Source organism: Oncorhynchus mykiss, chromosome 13 (assembly GCF_057628025.1).
Source record: "Oncorhynchus mykiss isolate SJ-2025 chromosome 13, ASM5762802v1, whole genome shotgun sequence".
In the NCBI taxonomy this organism is placed as follows: Eukaryota; Metazoa; Chordata; class Actinopteri; order Salmoniformes; family Salmonidae; genus Oncorhynchus; species Oncorhynchus mykiss.
The window spans coordinates 2,723,349-2,747,800 of NC_143034.1; the positions used below are offsets into that span (position 1 = coordinate 2,723,349).

The 24,452-nt window shown below is 39.7% G+C and overlaps 2 protein-coding genes across 2 annotated transcripts; both read right to left on the reverse strand.

Moving 5' to 3' along the window:
* Positions 1-12,959, reverse strand: LOC118940202 (uncharacterized). The gene is made up of 4 exons (XM_090194557.1): positions 12,317-12,959; positions 7,226-7,860; positions 5,098-5,521; positions 1-1,601 (listed from the first exon to the last, which is right to left on the reverse strand). The coding sequence occupies exons 1-4, from the start codon at positions 12,723-12,725 to the stop codon at positions 631-633; spliced, it is 2,439 nt and encodes an 812-aa protein (XP_090050683.1). The 5' UTR covers positions 12,726-12,959; the 3' UTR covers positions 1-630.
* Positions 12,960-17,225: 4,266 nt separating this feature from the next.
* LOC110500803 (uncharacterized) lies at positions 17,226-23,145 on the reverse strand. Its single transcript, XM_090194694.1, has 2 exons — positions 22,333-23,145; positions 17,226-19,509 (listed from the first exon to the last, which is right to left on the reverse strand). The coding sequence occupies exons 1-2, from the start codon at positions 22,841-22,843 to the stop codon at positions 18,800-18,802; spliced, it is 1,221 nt and encodes a 406-aa protein (XP_090050820.1). The 5' UTR covers positions 22,844-23,145; the 3' UTR covers positions 17,226-18,799.
* Between the last annotated feature and the right edge of the window lie 1,307 nt (positions 23,146-24,452).

Below are 24,452 nucleotides of genomic sequence, written 5' to 3' on the forward strand. Positions count from 1 at the left end.
TTTGAAAATATATATCAAGATTTATTTATACAGCACATTTCAGACATGTACGAATAAAAACAATGGAAATAAAAACGGAAATATTTACTACACAACAAACATAAGATGATTAAAAAAACTAAAATAGTGCCAATGTGGTAACAACTCCTTTTATTGTTAATCAAATAAATAGTACTCTTTCAATTCAGAACCTGGATTTTTCCCCCGATGAGTCTAATATCCATATCATGCTGAAATCAATAGAACAGGGGACAAACGTTTAGGGTTCTACATTGTGACATCATTAAGATACTCCTACTACAATGTTAAAACATTCTACATTGTGACATCATTAGAATACTCCTACTACAATGTTAAAACATTCTACATTATGACATCATTAGAATACTCCTACTACAATGTTAAAACATTCTACATTGTGACATCATTAGAACACTCCTACTACAATGTTAAAACATTCTACATTGTGACATCATTAAAATACTTCTACTACAATGTTAAAACATTCTACATTGTGACATCATTAGAACACTCCTACTACAATGTTAAAACATTGTACATTGTGACATCATTAGAACACTCCTACTACAATGTTAAAACATTCTACATTGTGACATTATTTCATTGATATCATGAAACAACTCCTTCATGTATTTTCTGATGTTTAATAAGAGATCGATTATCAGAGTATCTCTTGTCACATTGATCACAACTATGTGACTTCTCTCCTGTGTGTCTTCTCTGGTGCTTAGTCAAGTTACCAGACTCAGTAAAACTCTTCCCACATTGATCACAGCTATATGGTTTCTCTCCTGTGTGTGTTCTCTGATGCTTAGTCAAGTTACCAGGCTCAGTAAAAGTCTTCCCACATTGATCACAGCTAAAATATTTCTCTCCTGTGTGTGTTCTCTGGTGTCTAGTCAGCTGACTAGACTGAGTAAAACTCTTCCCACATTGATCACAGCTATAAGGTTTCTCTCCTGTGTGTGTTCTCTGGTGAACTATCAGGCTGCTTAAGTGACTAAAATTCTTCCCACATTGATCACAGCTATAAGGCTTCTCTCCTGTGTGTATCCTCTGGTGTGATTTTAAATGTCCTGATATCAGAAAACTCTTACCACAGTCTGCGCAGTGGAAAGATTTCTCTCCTGTGTGTGTTCTCTGGTGTGTAGTCAGACGGCTAGATGTAGTAAAACTCTTCCCACATTGAGAACAGCTATAAGGTTTCTCTCCAGTGTGAATTTTCTGGTGTGTGTTTAGTGACTCTGATCTTGAGTAACTCTTCCCACAGTCTGAGCAGTGGAAAGATTTATCTCTTGTGTGTGTTCTCTGGTGTATAGTCAGACGGCTAGATGTAGTAAAACTCTTCCCACATTGAGAACAGCTATAAGGTTTCTCTCCAGTGTGAATTCTCTGGTGTGCTTTTAGTGAATCTGATCTTGAGTAACTCTTCCCACAGACAGAGCAGTGGTGAGGTTTCATTCCTGTGGGTCTCTGCTGGAATTTGAGATGTTCTGAAGTGGAGAGACTCTTCTCTGCCTCGTCAGCTTCGCGATGTAGTTGGGGCTCCCCAGAGGATCCACGGTAGTTCTGTCTCTCTCCTGTGTGAACAACAAAATCAGACAGATGGTTAAAGGCCCACAACAGCAGAAATCCATTGTTTATTTGAGCTAAGGTAATGTTAAGGTATATAATATATATATATATATATATAATATATATATAATAATGTTTGTGTCATTGTTGCAAATCAACTGCTTTATACTTTAAAAAAACACTTCAACTTCAACCAGTAAAATGCTCATTGGCTAGCTTTGCTACCAGCCTGTCAATGAGCGTTTAGCATTCAAGCTAACAGCTTTGCTACCAGCCTTTGTCAATGAGCGTTTAGCATTCAAGCTAACAACTTCTGCATCCAAAATAGGTATTTTACAACTTTATTTCACAACCAAATATGTGACCCGCCGTCTCTATTCAGTCTTATGTAGCAACCTTTTAACTGGTGTTTATTTCATACATTGGATAAAAGTACAGACTGAGCTTCTAAATGGCGTATTATACACTGTGATTGGAGGAAACATGAGGAAGTAATGACTCAGAGCTTCTACATGGTATCATACACTGTGATTGGGGGAAACATGAGGAAGTAATGACTCAGAGCTTCTACATGGTATCATAAACTGTGATTGGAGGAAACATGAGGAAGTAATGACTCAGAGCTTCTACATGGTATCATAAACTGTGATTGGAGGAAAACATGAGGAAGTAATGACTCAGAGCTTCTACATGGTATCATAAACTGTGATTGGAGGAAACATGAGGAAGTAATGTAGATTTTTTTTTAAATTACACTTAGAATCCCATTCAGGACAAAAGGGCATTCCAAAGGTTTCTGTGGTTTTCACACTTGCTCTACATTAATCATTGGGAAACATATATTTAGAAAAGGAATACTTTCACCAAATTGCCTAAATGGATTCTCTGAACATTATATCACCAGGTTCCCCCATTAGGCAAACCATTAACAGTATTTATCTCACCAGGTTCCCCCATTAGGCAAACCATTAACAGTATTTATCTCACCAGGCTCCCCCATTAGGCAAACCATTATCATTACTACATTGTCTATTGTTGTATATCTTCAGTGCTGCTCTTTGTTCACGCCCATTTATCATCCTTCACACCCTCTAGAGCCTTAGACCCGCCCATCTCTCAAAGAGTTCACATTGGAACATGAGAATGTGGCCATGTGATAAAGCAGTGAGGCCTAAAAAAACAAAGATGTCAACAATAAAATACTTTATTAACTTCAAGTAGATTACAATTAGGAAAAACCTAGAACACAAGAAGGTCAAAACAATATCTAGACCAGGCTTATATATTCTTTATTTAACCTTTATTTAACTCGGCATGTCAGTTACAGATTCTTATTGTCAATGACGGCCTAGGAACAGTGGGTTAACTGCCTGTTCAGGGGCAGAACGACTGATTTGAACCTTGTAAGGATGAGTGATTTGAATTTGCAACCTTCTGGTTACTCGTCCAACGCTCTAACCACTAGGCTACCCTGCCGCCCCAGTTTGTAAGATCAGGACTTTTGCAATGAAGAGACCACAGACATTAAATGAAGAGACCATGGACATTACATGTCCTGGTCCAAAGGGCAGAAAAAATATGCTTTCAGGTTAGATGAATTTGTTCATATCATAACCAAAGTTACTCAAAGGATCTGATGGGGCGGAAGGTAGCCTAGTGGTTAGAGCGTTGGGCCAGTAACCGAAAGGTTGCTAGATCGAATCCCCGAGCTGACAAGGTAAACATCTTGCCTAGTTAAATAAACTTTTTTTTTTAAGTGTTGTGTATTTATTATTCTGAGTTGTATGTGTATGGTGGACCATCTCTACTATTATTATAACCTCTTGAGGTTCTGCTCACCTGAGTTTAATTTGTATGGTGTACCATCTCCACTATTATTATAACCTCTTGAGGTTCTGCTCACCTGAGTTTAATTTGTATGGTGTACCATCTCCACTATTATTATAACCTCTTGAGGTTCTGCTCACCTGAGTTTAATTTGTATGGTGGACCATCTCCACTATTATTATAACCTCTTGAGGTTCTGCTCACCTGAGTTTAATTTGTATGGTGTACCCTCTCCACTATTATTATAACTTCTTGAGGTTCTGCTCACCTGAGTTGTATTTGTATGGTGTACCATCTCCATTATTATTATAACCTCTTGAGACAGTGCTTCTACACCTGCATTGCTTGCTGTTTGGGGTTTTAGGCTGGGTTTATGTACAGCACTTTGAGATATCAGCTGATGTACGAAGGGCTATATAAATAAATTTGATTTGATTTGATTTTGATGATTTGATTTGATTTGAGGTTCTGCTCACCTGCTCATACCTCATTGTATGTGTGGACCAGACTATTTACCAAGAGAGTTTACATCTGTATTTTTCTTAGCTGTCTATTTACCACCACAAACTAATGCTGGCACTAACACCAAACTCAACGCGTTGTATAGGGCCATAAGCAAACAAGAAAACACTCATCCAGGGGCCACTCCGGTGATTTTAATGCAGGAAAACAGAAATCTATTTGATGTTATTTCTACCTGTGCAACTAGGGGGGGGGGGGGGGGCCTCTAGATCGACCTTTACTCCACACACAGAGACACATACAAAGCCCCTCCCTCAGCCTCCATCTGGTAAATATCAACATAACTGTATCCTCCTGATTATAAGTCAAAACGGAAACAGGAAGTACAGGTTCAATAAGGAAGTGGTCCGATGAAGCGGTTGCTAAGCGTCAGGACTGCTTCACTAGCACAGAATGGAATATGTTCAGGGATTCATCCGGTGGCCTTTAGGATTTTACCACATCAGTCAACGGCTTCATTAATAAGTGCATCGACGGCGTCGTAACAGTGACCGTACGTACACGCTGGACATATTAGAGACTGTTGGGACAAAAACAATCTTGGTCAACCAACAGCTTGTCGACCAAACAATCAACCAGATGACCAAGTGGGGTCAGACATTATATCATTATGACATCATAATAGCCATTGACTACTGAAGAATAGAACTTAGAAATGCCTCAAATGTTTCAACTGTATTTCCCCCATCAGAAACCAAAACATAAGCTCGTTAAACACCATTGTTCATAAACAAACACTGTATAGCCTCATTATGACATCATGGATGAATTCTAGAATATACTATATAGCCTAGAAACCTGGTTAAACTATCATTATGACATCATGGATGAATTCTAGAATATACTATATATCCTAGAAACCTGGTTAAATTATCATTATGACCTCATGGATAGCCAGTCCTTGTATTCATAGTGTAGGGAATTCAGGGTGAGTCCCTGAGCTGAACTCAAACCTGGGCCCAGCGACTGTCAAGCCAACGCCTTATAACTGTTATGCCAAGGACTGACTGGATGCAAGGACTGACCACTGGCAATACATCAATAATTTAAAAGTGAAAATATGGATGTAGCAATTGCATATTTCCCCTTTAACACCACTCATCAGTTCAACAACTGCAAAGTTTGTGCCTCTGTTTTTAAGACAGTACTTACTAGTGTTAATCGAGGAACGGTTTCTCAAAACCATTTTACGGCTAAGTTCATCATTAGAACCATCGGACACCTTAAGATGCGTTTGGGAAACCGGGCCCAGATATCCAGTTTCCTCCTCTTCTTCCTCCTTTTTCAGTGTGACAGTCATCTCTCCCTCCTTCACTCCAAAAACAGCATCCTCCTCTTTCTCTTCTTTTACTGTAACATCCTCCTCCTCTTTCACACTGAACGAGTCTTCCTCGTCTTTAACGGAAACGTCTTTCTCTTCTTCTTTCACGGTAACAGTCTCACCCTCTACTTGTTTTTGTATTGTAACAGCTTCCTCTTCCCCCTCCTCTTTCACGAGAGCATCTTTCTCCGTCCAGCAGACCTCTTCTTTATCAAGAGGAGAGTAGCTTAGTGAACACATGGTCGGGGATGTTAGCTAGCTGGGCTAATGCTAACTTAACCAGGCGCAAGCTGACTAATAACAACACCGCAAATATGAAATTAAATTGGATAACTAACTAGACGACAGAAGTGGGTTTAAAACACAGTGGCTAATATACACTAAAGCGTCTAAAGAGCTATATTGGTTTGGCTATTTTGTCTATCAAGCAACCGAGGTGTCTGACTAACTGTTGCTGCTGTTGAAAGAAGCGTTCCGTCCACTACATTATACGTCACACCAGCAGCATCGCCTTAAATTCCCAGACCGCCATCTGCTGACTGGAGGGGGTAACGCAGTTGAGTAAAATGTTGAGTAAAAGCAACTGCGTAAAGTGTGGTCGTGCAATAACTCAATTCGCCCTTGCACTCCTTTTAACGCCATTTTAACGCAAAACGTAGTACACTCTGTTTGTTGCAGATTCTAGTTATGGAAACAGAAAACTGTATTGAGATCAAACGTTTCATCGATGAGAAAATGTGCAGAATGTTTGGACAAAATCAATTTCACTCTATCATCTCCCACTCATCTTTCACTGGGCTTCCTCTCATCGCCATATTTGGTAGTGAGTAAAAAGTACATCCTGCTCCTCTCCTCTCTACCTAACGTCCCCTCACAGTCCCTTCAATTTCCCCTAACGTCCCCTCACAGTCCCGTTAGATTGGCTGCTCAGCCTACCTAAATTATCCCTCACCCATCATAGCCCTGCAATTCCCAACCAATCAGAGCGCTTCGAAATGCGCATCTGGACACTACACCCGCCCACTCAGGTCAGAGTGTTGTCGTTGTCCGAAGGGAGAAGACGACTGTTTGTGAGGACTTTCTATTGACGACAGTAACACAAATGTCTGAATGTTGTGAGTTCATCGAAATATAAACATTTCACTGTTGTATTCGGCGCATGTGACAAATAAACAATACAATTTGATTTGATAGTTCAGACATACAGTACCAGTCAAAAGTTGGACACACACACTACTCATTCAAGGGTTTTTCTTAATTTTAACTATTTTCTACATTGTAGAATAATAATTAAGACATCACAACTATGAAATAATGCATATGGAATGTAGTAACCAACAAAGTGTGAAACAAATCTTCTTTTTTAAACGAGCTCCTTATAAGCACCAAAAACGCTGTTTTGACAACTGGCAATAAATCTACTGGGGGGAAATCAGGTTGAAACTGCTGTTGAAACTAACAACTAAAATAACACGTGGAAATGGGAGATATATTTTGGAATTTTAACATCTTTTATCTCACTGGTTAGATAATCTGCAGAAGACAGTCAGCTACATTTCGGAGTGATGGTCCCCAGAACGAAGAGAAATGCAACACTTATTTGTCATCACTCATATCGAAATCACGTTGAAATCAATTGCACGAGAGAGGGAGGAGATGAGGTTGCACATCCTGATTAAACGAACAGCTCTAAAACCACATGGAATCTGGGTTTAATGTGTACATCACTGGTTAGAGGACAACTTGTGGTAAACAGCTTGCTACATTTTGAAGAGTTGCATTTTGATTCAAGTGGAGGTAAGTGTAACGCAACACTAGTTGTTAATCACATAAATAGTACTCTTTCATTTCAGAACCTGGATTTTTCCCCTGATGAGGCTAATATCCATATCATGATGAAATCAATAGATCAGGGGGCAAACATTTAGGGTTCTACATTATGACATTTTATTGGTATCATGGAACAACTCCTTCATGTATTTTCTGATGTCTAATCAGAGATCTTTTACCAGAGTATCTCTTCCCACATTGATCACAGCTATACAATTTCTCTCCTGTGTGTGTTCTCTGGTGTGCAGTCAGCTGGCTAGATGAAACAAAACTCTTCCCACATTGATCACAGCTATAACATTTCTCTCCTGTGTGTGTTCTCTGGTGTAAAGTCAGCTGGCTAGATGAAACAAAACTCTTCCCACATTGATCACAGCTATAAGGTTTCTCTCCCGTGTGAATTCTTTGGTGTGTTTTCAGGCTGCTTGGAACATTAAAACTCTTCCCACAGTCAGTGCAGCTATAAGGTTTCTCTCCCGTGTGAATTCTTTGGTGTCTTTTCAGGCTGCTTAGATCAGTAAATCTCTTCCCACATTGATCACAGCTATAAGGTTTCTCTCCTGTATGGATTCTCTGATGTCTTTTGAGGTCTGCTGAAGATGTGAATCTCTTCCCACAGTCAGAGCAGCGGTGAGGTTTCTTCCCTGTGCGTTTCCGCTTCTGTTTATTGAGATGTTCTGATGCGGAAAAACTCTCCTCTGCCTCTTCAGCTTCATGATGTTGTTGAGGCTCCCCAGAGGATCCACGATCGTCACGTCTCTCTCCTGTGTGAACAACAAAAACAAAGTCAGACAGAATTTTTTTTTCTTCACCTTAGTAGTAAAGTGGATGATTTTAGGCTAGAAATGCGTTTTTAAAGTTGCTGAAATCCTAAGCAGTGTGCCAGACGACTTTGATCACCAATATAGGCCCCACTCTGTGTTTGCTAAAATTTCGCCACGAGGGCCGATGCACACACAATTTGGTTGCAGAAACTCTTCCCTGCTAATGAGAAAACCACTAGTTATGGATGTAGCATATCTGGTAATGAGGAAACCACTAGTTATGGATGTAGTATATCTGCTAATGAGGAAACCACTAGTTATGGATGTAGCATATCTGGTAATGAGGAAACCACTAGTTATGGATGTAGTATATCTGGTAATGAGGAAACCACTAGTTATGGATGTAGTATATCTGGTAATGAGGAAACCACTAGTTATGGATGTAGTATATCTGCTAATGAGGAAACCACTAGTTATGGATGTAGTATATCTGCTAATGAGGAAACCACTAGTTATGGATGTAGTATATCTGCTAATGAGGAAACCACTAGTTATGGACGTAGTATATCTGGTAATGAGGAAACCACTAGTTATGGATGTAGTATATATGGTAATGAGGAAACCACTAGTTATGGATGTAGTATATCTGGTAATGAGGAAACCACTAGTTATGGATGTAGTATATCTGGTAATGAGGAAACCACTAGTTATGGATGTAGTATATCTGGTAATGAGGAAACCACTAGTTATGTATAATGTGAATATTACCACACATTATCAGATCAAGATCAGGAGAGCTACTGAAGGAAACTCACATTAAGCTCTGTGTCTATTCACTAATTCACCACCGTGGGGAAAACTGATGGATGGGGCTGGAGAAATGTAACTACTTTCAAATTCATAGACAGACCTATGGATGCAAGGACTGACCATCCATGATATCAACATTATAGGTTCAACCATGTTGAGGCTATACAGTGTTGGTTTACATTGGTAAACCTGGTAAATCTAGACTGTTGAATGGTCCCAGATGGTGAACAATTTATTTAGTAATAACCTGGTAAATCTAGACTGTTGAATGGTCCCAGATGGTGAACAGTTTATTTAGTAATAACCTGGTAAATCTAGACTGTTGAATGGTCCCAGATGGTGAACAGTTTATTTAGAAGTAATAACCTGGTAAATATAGACTGTTGAATGGTCCCAGATGGTGAACAGTTTATTTAGTAATAACCTGGTAAATCTAGACTGTTGAATGGTCCCAGATGGTGAACAGTTTATTTAGTAATAACCTGGTAAATCTAGACTGCTGAATGGTCCCAGATGGTGAACAGTTTATTTAGCAGTAATAACCTGGTAAATCTAGACTGTTGAACGGTCCCAGATGGTGAACAGTTTATTTAGTAATAACCTGGTAAATCTAGACTGTTGAATGGTCCCAGATGGTGAACAGTTTATTTAGTAATAACCTGGTAAATCTAAACTGTTGAATGGTCCCAGATGGTGAACAGTTTATTTAGAAGTAATAACCTGGTAAATCTAGACTGTTGAATGGTCCCAGATGGTGAACAGTTTATTTAGAAGTAATAACCTGGTAAATCTAGACTGTTGAATGGTCCCAGATGGTGAATATCAGTTGTTTTCCCCCACAGTGGGCATTATACTTGTTTATGACGTCTTGTTTATGACGTGACTCTGAGTCATCAGGTTGCCATGGGTTACATGGGGTGTTTTGGTTTCACTCTGGGTTGAGTAGACAAACAGAAAGGGGACAAAGTCTTTCCTATTGGCTGATAATACTGACTGACGATGGGTGACTTCCTGTCGTCTTTGTGCCAGAAATCACATCTGGCATTAAGGTTTCAAGGCTGACGTTTGGCAACTCAAACCTTCAGCTCCCTCCACAGATTTTCTATGGGATTAAGGTCTGGAGACTGGCTAGGCCACTCCAGGACCTTAATGTGCTTCTTCTTGAGCCACTCCTTTGTTGCCTTGGCCGTGTGTTTTGGGTCATTGTCATGCTGGAATATCCATCTAAGACCCATTTTCAATGCCCTGGCTGAGGGGAGGAGGTTCTCACCCAAGATTTGACGGTACATGGCCCCGTCCATCGTCCCTTTGATGCGGTGAAGATGTCCTGCCCCCTTAGCAGAAAACACCCACAAAGCATAATGTTTCCACCTCCATGTTTGACGGTGGGGATGGTGTTCTTGGGGGTCATAGGCAGCATTCCTCCTCCTCCAAACACGGCGAGTTGTGTTGATGCCATAGAGCTCCATTTTGGTCTCAACTGACCACAACACTTTCACCCAGTTGTCCTCTGAATCATTCAGATGTTCATTGGCAAACTTCAGATGGGCATGTATATGTGCTTTCTTGAGCAGGGGGACCTTTGCGTGCGCTGCAGGATTTCAGTGTGTTACCAATTGTTTTCTTGGTGACTATGGTCCCAGCTGCCTTGAGATCATTGACAAGATCCTCCCGTGTAGTTCTGGGCTGATTCCTCACCTTTCTCATGATCATTGCAACTCCACGAGGTGAGATCTTGCATGGAGCCCCAGGCCGAGGGAGATTGACAGTTCTTTTGTGTTTCTTCCATTTGCGAATAATCGCACCAACTGTGTTCACCTTCTCACCAAGCTGCTTAGCGATGGTCTTGTAGCCCATTCCAGCCTTGTGTAGGTCCACAATCTTGTCCCTGATATCCTTGGAGAGCTATTTGGTCTTGGCCATGGTGGAGAGTTTGGAATCTGATTGATTGATTGCTTCTGTGGACAGGTGTCTTTTATACAGGTAACAAACTGAGATTAGAGCACTCCCTTTAAGTGTGTGCTCCTAATCTCAGCTCGTTACCTGTATAAAAGACACCTGGGAGCCAGAAACCTTTCTGATTGTGAGGGAGTCGAATACTTATTTCCCTCATTAAAATCAATTTATAAAATTTTTGACATGCGTTTTTCTGGATTTTGTTGTTGTTATTCTGTCTCTCACTGTTCAAATAAACCTACCATTAAAATTATAGCCTGATCATTTCTTTGTCAGTGGGCAAATGTACTAAATCAGCAGGGGATCAAATGCATTTTTCCCTCACTGTACATTTCTCCAGCCCCCATCCCTCAGCTGTTTACCAAACCATGTCTCATGGCTGACATTTTGTTGCTGTTTAAATCCAAGGTTTTCCCTTTAAAAAAAGCCACAATCTACCAATCTTGGTTGTGGTAATAAGATGATGGATGGGGCTGGAGAAATGTAACTACTCTCAAATTCATAGACAGACCGATGGATGCAAGGACTGACCATCCATGATATCAACATTATAGTTTTAACCATGTTGAGGCGAAACAGTGTTGGTTTACATTGTTTCTAAACATTGGAGTAAAACAAGTTTATTTGGGGTTCTGATGGGGTACAACAGTTGAACTAAGCTCATGAGGCATGTGTTATGTTCTTGAAGAATCAATGGCTATACATAAATAATTTACAAATACAGTGTTGGTTCACATTGTTTCTATAAATATATACAGTGCAATTGGAAAGTATTCAGACCCACTTTTTCCACATTTTGTTACGTTACATCCTTATTCTAAAATGGATGAAATTAAATGTTTTCCTCATTAATCTACACACAATACACTCTAATGACAACATGAAAAACTTTTTTTTTTGCACATTTATTAAAATAAAAAAACATGAATACCTTATTTACATAAGTATTTAGACCCTAAATTGAGATCAGGTGCATCCTGTTTCCTGACTCTCAGACCATGAGAAACAAGATTCTCTGGTCTGTTGAAACCTAGATGAAACTCTTTGGCCTGAATGACAAGCATCACGTCTGGCACCAACCTGGCACCATCCCTATGGCGGCAGGAACTGGAGGACTAGTCAGGCTTGAGGGAACTAGTCAGCATTGAGGGTAAGATGAACAGAGCAAGTACAGAGTACAGAGAGATCCTTGATGAAAATCTTCTCCAGAGCGCTCAGAACCTCAGACTGGGGTGAAGGTTCACCTTCCAACAGGACAACGACTCTAAGCACACAGCCAAGACAACGCATGAGTGGCTTCAGGACAACGACCCTGAATACTTTTTTCTTTGCAGAGAACAATGGGAGACAGTCCCCAAAGTGTGCCAAGCTTGTAGTGTCATACCCAAGAAGCCTCAAGGCTGTAATTGCTGCCATAAAAGTACTGAGGAAAGGGTCTGAATACTTAATTAAATGTGATTTCAGTCGTTGTTGTTTTTTTTGCAAAATTGTCTAAAAATCTGTTTTTCTTTTGTCATTGTGTATATATATATTTAAACCGTTTTAAAATAAGGCTGTAACATAACATAATGAGGGAAAAGCCAATGGGTCTGGATGAGTGGATGAGGCAATTGTAGATTTACTCATTTATAGCCACACATCAGTTCAACAACTGCAGAGTTTGTGCCTCTGTATTTAAGACAGTACTTACTAGTGTTAATCAGGGAACGGTTTGCCAAAACCATCTTATGGCTAAGTTCATCGTTACCATTGGATGCCGTAAGATGCGTTTGGGAAACAGGGCCCAGATATCCAGTTCCCTCATCTTCTTCCTCCGCCTTTCTGGATGTGACAGTCATCTCCCCCTCCTCCTCTTTCACTCCAAAAACGACATCCTCCTCTTTCTCTTCCTCCTCTTCTTTTACTGTAACATCCTCCTCCTCTTTCACTCTGAACGCGTCTTCCTCTTCTTTCACTGAAACGTCTTTCTCTTCTTCTTTCACGGTAACAGCTTCCTCTTCTTTCTCCTCTTTTACGACAACGTTCAGCCACATATCCTCTTTCTCCGTCCAGCAGACCTCCTCTTCTTTAGCAGGAGGAGAGTAGCTTAGTGAACTCATGGTCGTGGATGTTAGCTAGCTAGGCTAATGAATGAGCAGCAATCTAAATTGCCATGAGCAGACCAATAACATCGTAAATATGACATTAAATCGGATAACTAACTAGACGATAGAAGTGGGTTTAAAACACAGTGTCTAACATACACTAAAGCGTCTAAAGAGCTTTATTGGTTCGTTTATTTTGTCTAGCAAGCTACCGAGGTGTCTGACTAACTGTTGCCGCTGTTGAAAGAAGCGTTCCGTCCACTAGATTATACGTCACACCAACAGCATCGCCTTAAAGTCTCAGACCGCCATCTGCTGACTGGAGTGGGTAACGCAGATGAGTAAAATGTCGAGTTTATATTCAGACAAAAAGTTAATCGGTAGGAAGCATGAGTTTTTACCCACCAATGTAACAACACAGTGTGGTTAAAGACTTAGTAACGTAGAAGCAGTCACAATCTGGTTACCTATATGTGCAAACTGTTGTGTTTTCTCGAGAGCGGTTTGCGGCACAGTCGATAGCGCGCTCGGGCTAGAAAGTCGAGGGTTCGAGACCTGCGTCCTGTTGTTTCATTACACTACATATTTATTAACTTCCGATATCTTCTAAACTACCTACAAGGCACAACGTCATATTGATCTACTATATATAAACAGTAAATTTGATTTACTCTGTGCTACCGAGTTTGTGTGCTAACGTTTTACATGTTGACAAGACCCTGGCGCGTTTGTCACGAGCATGTTAATTTTGTCCATCCAGACTCGATCAGCAGTTTGAAATATCAAAATGAACCAACTATATTAATTGTGGGACTGGTCGAAAAACATTAAACATTCATGGCAATTTAGATAGCTTGCTGTTGCTAGCTCAATTGTCCTGGGATATAAACTAACCTTCTAAAAGTACACGTGCCAAAATCTTACCAAACCATCCAAACCATTCATTATTCTACTAACTATGCTCACTAATGTAGCTGACCGATGTAGAGAGACAAGTGCAGAATGTTTTTTTTTATGTTGGTAATACAGTTGAAACATTTATAAGTAATTGGTGCCTGGTCACATGTCAATCTCTTTACTGTGTTGCCACCATGCTCGATACCAGTGTAACAGTATAACTTTAGACCGTCCCCTCGCCCATACCCGGGCGCGAACCAGGGACCCTCTGCACACATCAACAACAGTCTCCCACGAAGCATTGTTACGTCAGCGATTGAAACGCTATTTAGCGCGCACCACCGCTAACAAGCTAGCCGTTTCACGTCTGTTACACATGCACGTAGGAGTCATTAAAACTCATGTTTCAACCACTCCACAAATTTCTTGTTAACAAACTATAGTTTTTGGCAAGTCAGTTAGGACATCTACTTTGTGCATGACACGTAATTTGTCCAACAATTCTTTACAGACAGATTATTTCACTTGTAATTCCCTGTATCACAATTCCAGTGGGTCAGAAGTTTACATACACTAAGTTGACTGTGCCATTAAACAGCTTGGAAAATTCCAGAAAATTATGTCATGGCTTTAGAAGCATCTGATAGACTAATTGACATAATTTGATTCAATTGGAGGTGTATCTGTGGATGTATTTCAAGGCCTACCTTCAAATTCAGTGCTTCTTTGCTTGACATCATGGGAAAATCAAAAGAAATCAGCCAAGACCTCAGAAAAAAGATTGTAGACCTTCACAAGTCTGGTTCATCCTTGGGAACAATTTCCAAACGCCTGAAGGTACCACGTTCATCTGTACAAACAATAGTCCGCAAGTATAAACACCATGGGACCATGCAGCTGTCATACCGCTCAGGAAGGAGACGTGTTCTGTCTCCCAGAGATGAACGTACTTTGGTGCGAAAAGTGCAAATCATTCCCAGAACAACATCAAAGGACCTTGTGAAGATGCTGGAGGAAACAGGTATAAAATAATCTATATCCACAGTAAAACAAGTCCTATATCAACATAACCTGAAAGGCCGCTCGACAAGGAAGAAGCCACGGCTCCAAAACCACCATAAAAAAAGCCAGACTATGGTTTGCAACTGCACATGGGGACACAGATTGTACTTTTTGGAGAAGTGTCCCCTGGTCTGATGAAACAAAAATAGAACTGTTTGGTCATAATGACCATCGTTATGTTTGGAGGAAAAAGGGGGATGCTTGCAAGCCGAAGAACACCATCCCAACCGTGAAGCACGGGGGTGGCAGCATCATGTTGTGGGGGTGCTTTGCTGCAGGAGGACTGGTGCACTTCACAAAATAGATGGCATCGCGAGGAAGGAAAATTATGTGGATATATCGAAGCAACATCTCAAGACATCAGTCAGGAAGTTAAAGCTTGATCGCAAAAGGGTCTTCCAAATGGACAGTGACCCCAAGCATACTTCCAAAGTTGTGGTAAAATAGCTTAAGGACAACAAAGTCAAGGTGTTGGAGTGGCCATCACAAAGCCCTTACCTCAATCCTATAGAAATTTTGTCGGCAGAACCGAAAAAGCATGTGCGAGCATGGAGGCCTACAAACCTGACTCAGTTACACCAGCTCTGTCAGGAGGAATAGGCCAAAATTCACCCAACTTATTGTGGGAAGCTTGTGGAAGGCTACCCGAAACATTTGACCCAAGTTAAACAATTTAAAGGCAATGCTACCAAATACTAATTGAGTGTATGTAAACTTCTGATCCACTGGGAGTTTGTTGGTACCCTCTTCAGATCTGTGCCTCGACACAATCCTGTCTCAGAGCCCTACGGACGATTCCTCCTACCATGGCTTGGTTTTTTGCTCTGACATGCACTCTCAACTGTGGCACAGGTGTGTGCCTTTCTAAATAATTTCCAATCAATTGACTTTACCTCAGGTGGACTCCAATTAAGTTGTAGAAACATCTCAAGGATGATCAATAGAAACAAGATGCACCTGAGCTCAATTTCAGGTCTCTTAGAAAAGGGTCTGAATACTTATGTAAATACGTTTTTTCTGTTTTTTATTTTTAATACATTTGCAAACATTTCGAGAACATGTTTTCACTTTGTCACTATGGGGTATTGTGATGTCATTATGGGGTATTGTGATGTCATTATGGGATATTGTGATGTCATTATGGGATATTGTGATGTTATTATGGGGTATTGTGTGTAGATTGATGAGGAAAATGTTTTATTAAATCAAATTTAGAATAAGGCTGTAATGTAACAAAATATGGAAAAAGTCAAGGGGTCTGAATACTTTCCGAATGCACTGCAGGTCTTCTCCATTAATGGGAGATGGACATTTAAACTGATCAACTGACTTGTTGACTGATCCTGAAAGGAATTTTATAATATCTGTACATTATAGCAACACCTGTAATTACAAAAGCACAATGATGAATATAAGGTAAGGTCTGGGACAAGGTAGGCATTAAGGTTAGCAGTTAGCCATTAGGGTTAGCAGTTAGCCATTAAGGTTAGCAGTGTGGTTATGGTTAAGGTTATTTAAGGTAAGGGTTAGTTAGCCATTAGGGTTAGCAGTGTGGTAAAGGTTAGGGTTATTTAAGGTAAAGTCCGGGACAAGGTAGGCATTAGGGTTAGCAGTTAGCCATTAGGGTTAGCAGTTAGCCATTAGGGTTAGCAGTTAGCCATTAGGGTTAGCAGTGTGGTTAAGGTTATAGATTTTATGACTGTGGTACTAAGTTGAACCTCTTGAGGAGAAAGTCATCTAAAAGTAATCCGATTACATTAGTGAGTTTGGGGAATCCAACAGTTATGTTACTGATGAGACTTTTAGACAGGTAACTAGTAACTAACAGATTACATTTAGAAAGTAGCCTACCCAACCCTGGATACAGTATAAAGGTCTCTCCATGGGTGGGAGATGGACATTTCCGATGATCAACACCCTCTTTATATTACTGACTTGTTGACTGATTGATCCATTCATCCTTCCATCCTCAGCCTTCCTCTCCTCTGAAGACCCAGTGAGGGCGGAGCTCAGTCTGAGAGCTTTTGAGGGACTGGTTAGGAAGGACACTTCTACAGCCAGAGGTGTGAGAGGTCACACATGGTTTAGATGGTAAATATTTATGTCCCCTTGGGAATACAGATCTGTTGGTCACAGATACTCTGGCAATTCCGAACACAATGCCCATCCTGGCAGATCTAAACCTAATGCAGCACATCGTGATTTTTGTGCATCCAGAGCTAATGCAGCTTGGAATGATCAGATGACAGAAGTCACATTTAGGTGCCAGGCGTAACTGAGGCCATAGATGCTCCATATGTGTTTCTTTCTGTGTTGCAGGGGCAGTCAAGAAATGGAATGGCAAGGCCACAGAACATGACATAAGCAGATCAGTGGGAGACCACCTCAAGCCCCTGGTAGAGCCGGGGGTGGTGTTTACCACTCCACCACACCTTCAGCAGGCTTGAAAAGTGGGATTGATCTGTTTGATCCAGTAGTTGAATCCTTTGACGTATTGTTGATTTCAACATTTTTCATATTCAACAAAAAATGCACTGGATTGGTTAAAGTTGGAAATTGGGTTAATTTGTTTGGTAATATATTCAAATCAAATCAAGCTTTATTTATACAGCACATTTCAGACATGGAATACAACACAATGGGCTTCAGAGGAAAAAACTATGAATAAAAACTATGAAAATAAAAACAGAAATATTTCCAACCAAACAAACAGGAAACAAAATGACAATAAAAACTGAAAGACTAATGAACAACAACTGTAATATTTACTACACAACAATCATAAGGATAAATAAAGAATAACAATAACTGTAATGTTTACTACACAACAATCATAAGGATAAATAAAGAATAACAATAACTGTAATATTTACTACACAACAATCATAAGGATAAATAAAGAATAACTGTAATGTTTACAACACAACAATCATAAGGATAAATAAAGAATAACTGTAATGTTTACTACACAACAATCATAAGGATAAATAAAGAATAACAATAACTGTAATATTTACTACACAACAATCATAAGGATAAATAAAGAATAACAATAACTGTAATATTTACTACACAACAATCATAAGGATAAATAAAGAATAACTGTAATGTTTACAACACAACAATCATAAGGATAAATAAAGAATAACTGTAATGTTTACTACACAACAATCATAAGGATAAATAAAGAATAACAATAACTGTAATATTTACTACACAACAATCATAAGGATAAATAAAGAATAACAATAAAAACTGAAAGACTAATGATCACTCTGAGGAAAAGACATGGATTAAAATAGTAAGAATAGGATGTAATATCCAACCAGAAATATGAGCTTGTTTTACTACAATGTTAGTAAACAATATAATTGTACCAATAAAAACTCAGTTATTAATCATAATTATTTACGCAACTAAGTGTTACAAAAATGCTAATATTATGAAATATAAAAACCGAATGTACACTCCTTTGTTAATTAATATGTAGTGGCAATATTTCACTTAATGGTGAGGAATGGAATAATAAAACATGTATATTTTGTCAGGCTGAATGTTTGAAATATGAGGTGATTTGAGTCATGCTTCTTCAGTAGTGGAATAAAGACAATTAGCGCTTGAATGTTGTCAAGAAATACTGGAGTGATGTCAGATTGTTAGTAAAATTGATTATAAACTAATTTATTATACTTCGTCCATGTGTATAGGCTGCAAGTACGTTGAAATTACGATGTTTTCGAGTCATTGAAAAAAAACGAAATATTTTCAACTACAACGTAGTTTTCTTTTCATAACGCAACACTTTTTGGTAAACTCTTTCATTTCAATCCACAGCTGAAATCAATAGAACAGGACAAACATTTAGGGGTTCTTCACTATGACATCATTATCCTACTCCTATTGCATTGTGACATTTTTAAAAAATTGATATAACGTATCTCTTGTCACATTGAGCACAGCTATGGTGTTTCTCTCCTGTGTGTGTTCTCTGGTGTAGTTTTAAAAAGTCCTGATTAAACAAAACTCTTCCCACAGTCAGAGCTAGTGTTAAAGTTTATTTCCCGTGTTTTCTCTGGTGCAAAGTCAGCTCTCTAGATTCAGTAAAACTCTTCTCACATTGAACAACTCCTTCATGTATGAATTGTCTGATGTTTAACCAGAGATCTTTTATCAGAGTATCTCTTGTCACATTGATCACAGCTATGAGGTTTCTCTCCTGTGTGTGTTCTCTGGTGTGATTTTAAAAGTCCTGAGGAAACAAAACTCTTCCCACAGTCAGAGCATTGGTAAGGTTTCTCTCCTGTGTGTATTCTCTTGTGTACTATCAGGCTGCTTAAGTGCCTAAAACTCCTCCCACATAGATGACAGCTATAAGGTTTCTGTCCTGTGTGTGTTCTCTGGTGTGATTTTAAATGTCCTGACAAAACAAAACACTTCCCACAATCAGAGCAACTATATGGTTTTTCTCTTCTATGGATTCTCTGGTGTATTTTTAGGGTTGCTAAAGAGGTGCAACTCTTCCCACAATTAGAGCAGCAGTGAGGTTTCTCTCCAATGTGTTTTTTCTGGTGTACTTTTAGTGAATCTGATCTTGAGTAAGTCTTCCCACAGTCAGAGCAGTGGTGAGACTTCTTCCCTGTGTGAATTCTCTGGTGTGCCTTCAGTGAATCTGATCTTGAGTAAGTCTTCCCACAGACAGAGCAGCGGTGAGATTTCTTCCCTGTGGGTTTCCGCTGGTGTTTCTTGAGGTGTTCTGATGTGGAGAGACTCTTCTCTGCCTCGTCAGCTTCATGATGTTGTTGAGGCTCCCCAGAGGATCCACGATTGTCATGTCTCTCTCCTGTGTGAACAACAAAGTCAGACAGATGGTTAAAGGCCCACAACAGCAGAAATCCACTGTTTATTTGAGCTTAAAAGGTGATCCCCATGATGTTGTACAACAATTTACATCCTTAATGAATGTTTAAATGCTTTTACAAACTTATTTGACAATTATCTTAAAAAGACAGTCAAGTGAGCAACAATAGACTTATTTTGTATTATTGTTTCCACAGTAGTATAGTGGATGATTCTAGGCTATAAATACATTATTACAGTTGCTGAAACACGAAGCAGTGTGTCAGATTACTTTTGGTCTTTTATTATTTAGAAAGGGAATACTTTCACCAAATTGTCTAAATGGATTCTCTGAACATTATATCACCAGGTTCTCCCATTAGGAAAACCATTAACAGTATTTATCTCACCATGTCCCAGCCCCCTCATCATCTCCACCAATCACAGAATGGACTCTCTTTCTCGTGAATGTCCCAGCCCCCTCATCATCTCCACCAGTCACAGAATGGACTCTCTTTCTAGTGAATGTCCCAGTCCCCTCATCATCTCCACCAATCACAGAATGGACTCTCTTTCTCGTGAATGTCCCAGCCCCCTCATCATCTCCACCAGTCACAGAATGGACTCTCTTTCTCGTGAATGTCCCAGCCCCCTCATCATCTCCACCAATCACAGAATGGACTCTTTCTCATGAATGTCCCAGCCCCCTCATCATCTCCACCAATCACAGAATGGACTCTCTTTCTAGTGAATGTCCCAGCCCCCTCATCATCTCCACCAATCACAGAATGGACTCTCTTTCTAGTGAATGTCCCAGCCCCCTCATCATCTCCACCAATCACAGAATGGACTCTTTCTCGTGAATGTCCCAGCCCCCTCATCATCTCCACCAATCACAGAATGGACTCTCTTTCTAGTGAATGTCCCAGTCCCCTCATCATCTCCACCAATCACAGAATGGACTCTCTTTCTAGTGAATGTCCCAGCCCCCTCATCATCTCCACCAATCACAGAATGGACTCTCTTTCTAGTGAATGTCCCAGCCCCCTCATCATCTCCACCAATCACAGAATGGACTCTTTCTCGTGAATGTCCCAGCCCCCTCATCATCTCCACCAATCACAGAATGGACTCTCTTTCTAGTGAATGTCCAAGCCCCCTCATCATCTCCACCAATCATGGCTATGCTACATTCTGTATTTTCTCCATGTCTAAACAGCTTTGTGAAATCACATTTTATTTATATTTCCAGATAACATAAGACTTTGTTATTAAAGCACATGAAAGTTCACATGTTCAAGGAGGAATTTCTGACAAAAAAAGAGACATTTTGATAATTTTTTAATCATTTTTTTTATGTTCAAATGCCTCTCCTGTGAAGTAGTGGCTTGCGACAAACACCCAGCTTTCTGTAATGGATCACACATGTGACCGACCGGCTCGATCCTGTCTTATGTAGAGACATTAGGAATGGTGTTTTTAACATTGGATAAAAGTAGAGACTCAGGGCTAGAAAACGCAAGGCTGTAATCGCTGCCAAATGTGCTTCAAAACAGTATTGAGTAAAGGGTCTGAATACTGTTAATGTGATGTATCAGGTATTTTATGGAGATTGATACGGGGTAAAAATGGATTTAATCCATTTTAGAATACGGCTGTAACGTAAGAAAATGTGTATAGTCGACTGAATGGGGTCAGTTATAGAAAGACCCATTTACTATATAACCGTTGATTCTTGAAGAGAACAGAACTTATAAATGCCTCAAATGATTCAACTCTATTTCCCCATCAGAAACCAAAACATGAGCTTGTATAACGCCACTGTTGGTAAACTAATACTGTATAGCCTCATTATGACATCATGGATGAATTCTAGAATATACTATATAGCCTAGAAACCTGGTTAAACTGTCATTATGACATTATGGATGAATTCTAGAATATACTATATATCCTAGAAACCTGGTTAAACTATCATTATGACATCATGGATGAATTCTAGAATATACTATACAGCCTAGAAACCTGGTTAAACTGTCATTATGACATCATAGATGAATTCTAGAATATACTATATAGCCTAGAAACCTGGTTAAACTATCATTATGACATCATGGATAGCCAGCCAGTCCTTGTATTCATAGTGTAGTGAATTCAGGGTGAGGCCCTGAGCTGAACTCAAACCTGGGTCCAGCGACTGTCAAGTCAACACCTTATAACTGTTACGCCAAGATGTCTGAACTTCTTGATGAGGTCACTAGGTGTTGGGTTATGGTTCCTACAATAGCTTTTTCTATGAATGTGAGAGTGGTTACATTTCTCCATCCCCCATCCCTCAGCTGTTTACCAAACCAAGTCTCTGGGCTGACATTTTTTTCTATTTAAAACCTGTCCCTCTAAAAAAGCCACATCCATCAATCTGCAGTTGAAACAATAACAAAGTTGTCATTCCGCCATTGTTTAGGTAATAAGATGATGGATGGGACTGGAGAAATGTAACTACTCTCAAATTCATAGACAGACCTATGGATGCAAGGACTGACCATCCATGATATCAACATTATAGTTTTAACCATGTTGAGGCGAAACAGTGTTGGTTTACATTTTTTCTAAACATTGGATTAAAAAAAGCTTATTTGGGTTCTGATGGGGTACAACAGTTGAACTAAGCTCATGAGGCATGTGTTATATTCTTCAAGAATCAATGGCTATAAATAAATAATTTAAAAGTCCAAATATGGATGTAGAAACTACAGATTTCCCCTTTAACACCAGACATCAGTTCAACAACTGCAGTTTGTGCCTCTGTATTTAAGACAATACTTACTAGTGGTAATCACGGCCCGGTTTCTCAAAACCATTTCACGGCTAACTTCATTGTTAGAACCACTGGATGCATTAAGATGGCTTTGGGAAACCGGGCCCAGATATCCAGTTTCCTCCTCTTCTTCCTCCTCCTTTTTCGATGTAACAGTCATCTCCTCCTCTTCCTCTTTCACTCCAAAAACTGCATCATCTTTCTCTTCCTCCCCCTCTTCTTTTACTGTAACATCCTCCTCCTCTTTCACTCTGAACGCATCTTCCTCTTCTTTCACTGAAACGTCTTTCTCTTCTTCTTTCACTGTAACAGCCTCACCCTCTACTTGTTTTTCTATTGTAACATCCCCCTCTTCATCCTCCTTTTTCACTCTGAACGAGTCTTCCTCTTCTTTCACTGAAACAGCCTCACCCTCTACTTGTTTTTCTAGTGTAACAGCCTCCTCTTTCACCAGAGCTTCTTTCTCCGTCCAGGAGACCTCCTCTTCTTTAACGGGAGGAGAGTAGCTCAGTGAACTCATGGTCGGAGATGTTAGCTAGCTAGGCAAATGCTAACTTAACTTAATAAAACTTAACTAGATGACCAATAACAACACCGTAAATATGACATTAAATCGGATAACTTAGTAGACGACAGAAGTGGGTTTAAAACACAGTGGCTAATATACACTAAAGCGTCTAAAGATCTTTATTGGTTCGTCTATTTTGTCTAGCAAGCTACGGAGGTGTCTGACTAACTGTTGCTGCTGCTGAAAGAAGCGTTCCGTCCACTACATTATACGTCACACCAACAGCATCGCCTTAAAGTCTCAGACCGCCATCTGCTGACTGGAGTGGGTAACGCAGTTGAGAAAATGTATCTATTTTATTTTTAGACATGTTAAACGGTAGGAAGACATGTTAAACTGTGGTTAAAGACTTAGTAACTTAGTTGTAGTCACGATCTGGTTACCTATAATATATATAATAATAGGTCTTATACTAGCTCGGTGGCTAACGTCAGCAACACATCATGCTCTTCGCCGACTGTGTGTCCAAAGATTTGTGTAACTAACCCAGATAGACCAGAGCCTGTCGTTTCCAATGGGAGCAAATTAATCCTAGTGGGCAGAGACAAGGACGAGCAAGAGAGATCCTATTGGCGCATTCTAGTATTTATTTGCATATTTCCTTTAGGGAACGCCTACTCTGTGAAGTTTACCGGTGTGAAATAACTCAATACTCCCTTGCACTCCTTCTAAACAATGCAATTACTTTGAAACTTTGGCAAAACGTCATGTCTTCAAAACGTAGTCCACTCTGTTTGTTACAGGTTCTAGTTATGGAAACAGAAAACTGTATTGAGATCAAACGTTTCATCGATGGGAAAATCAGCAGAATGTCGGCCAGAATCCATCTTGCTCTATCTTCTACCACTGGGCTTCCTCTCATCACCACATTTGGTTGGGAGTGAAAACCGTCAACCGGATGCCTCACATTTATACGTCAGGTGAAACATCTGGCTCATTGTTCTGTAGTTTTTATTATTAGGTGGTGGGCCGAAGCTAAAAAGAGTGAAGTTAATCGGTCCCAGTCGAGAGAGGATCCTGATTTTTTGTATAGCACAGTCAAATATTGTTATGATGACTATAACATTTGTTGGCACCTGCAATTCTTGCACATCTTCTCATAAAAAATAATATTTTAACACGGTCTGTCTGTCTGTCTGCTCAGGCAACCTTACCGAACTCCTAAACTTGGAACCAATCAGAGGTCCCGTACAGACCCCTGGTGATGTAGGCAGCCAATGGCCCGCTTTTATCTACGATGTAACTACAGCCTCTTGTGAAAACGTGATCTGCTGTCTGATGAAGAGAAACAGATATATCTAGCTCCCAAAGACTGAAATGAGATAAATATATGTTTTACAGTGCACTTGAAATATTAAAGTTGCAATAAGAATTATCTTGATATATAGCCTAGCTAGCTACTGTAAATATCAATTAGTGTTTCAATAGCTAGCTCTCATTCAGTGAATTACATTTTGAGTCATATTTAGATTTGTTTAACACTTTTTTCGTTACTACATGATTCCATGTGTTATTTCATAGTTTTGATGTCTTCATTAGTATTATTATTATTCTACAATGT

What these genes read in the sequence shown, in the direction of transcription:
- LOC118940202 (XM_090194557.1), bottom strand. Translation starts at nt 12,725, where the DNA reads ATGAGTTCACTAAGCTACTCTCCTCCTGCTAAAGAAGAGGAGGTCTGC. An exon ending in TACATGAAGGAGTTGTTCCA is followed by an intron (nt 5,522 to 7,225) that starts TGATACCAATAA and finishes TAGCCCAGCTAG; the next exon opens with CTAACATCCCCGACCATGTG. An exon ending in CCGTTCCTCGATTAACACTA is followed by an intron (nt 1,602 to 5,097) that starts GTAAGTACTGTC and finishes TTGTTCACACAG; the next exon opens with GAGAGAGACAGAACTACCGT.
- LOC110500803 (XM_090194694.1), bottom strand. Translation starts at nt 22,843, where the DNA reads ATGAGTTCACTGAGCTACTCTCCTCCCGTTAAAGAAGAGGAGGTCTCC. An exon ending in CCGGGCCGTGATTACCACTA is followed by an intron (nt 19,510 to 22,332) that starts GTAAGTATTGTC and finishes TTGTTCACACAG; the next exon opens with GAGAGAGACATGACAATCGT.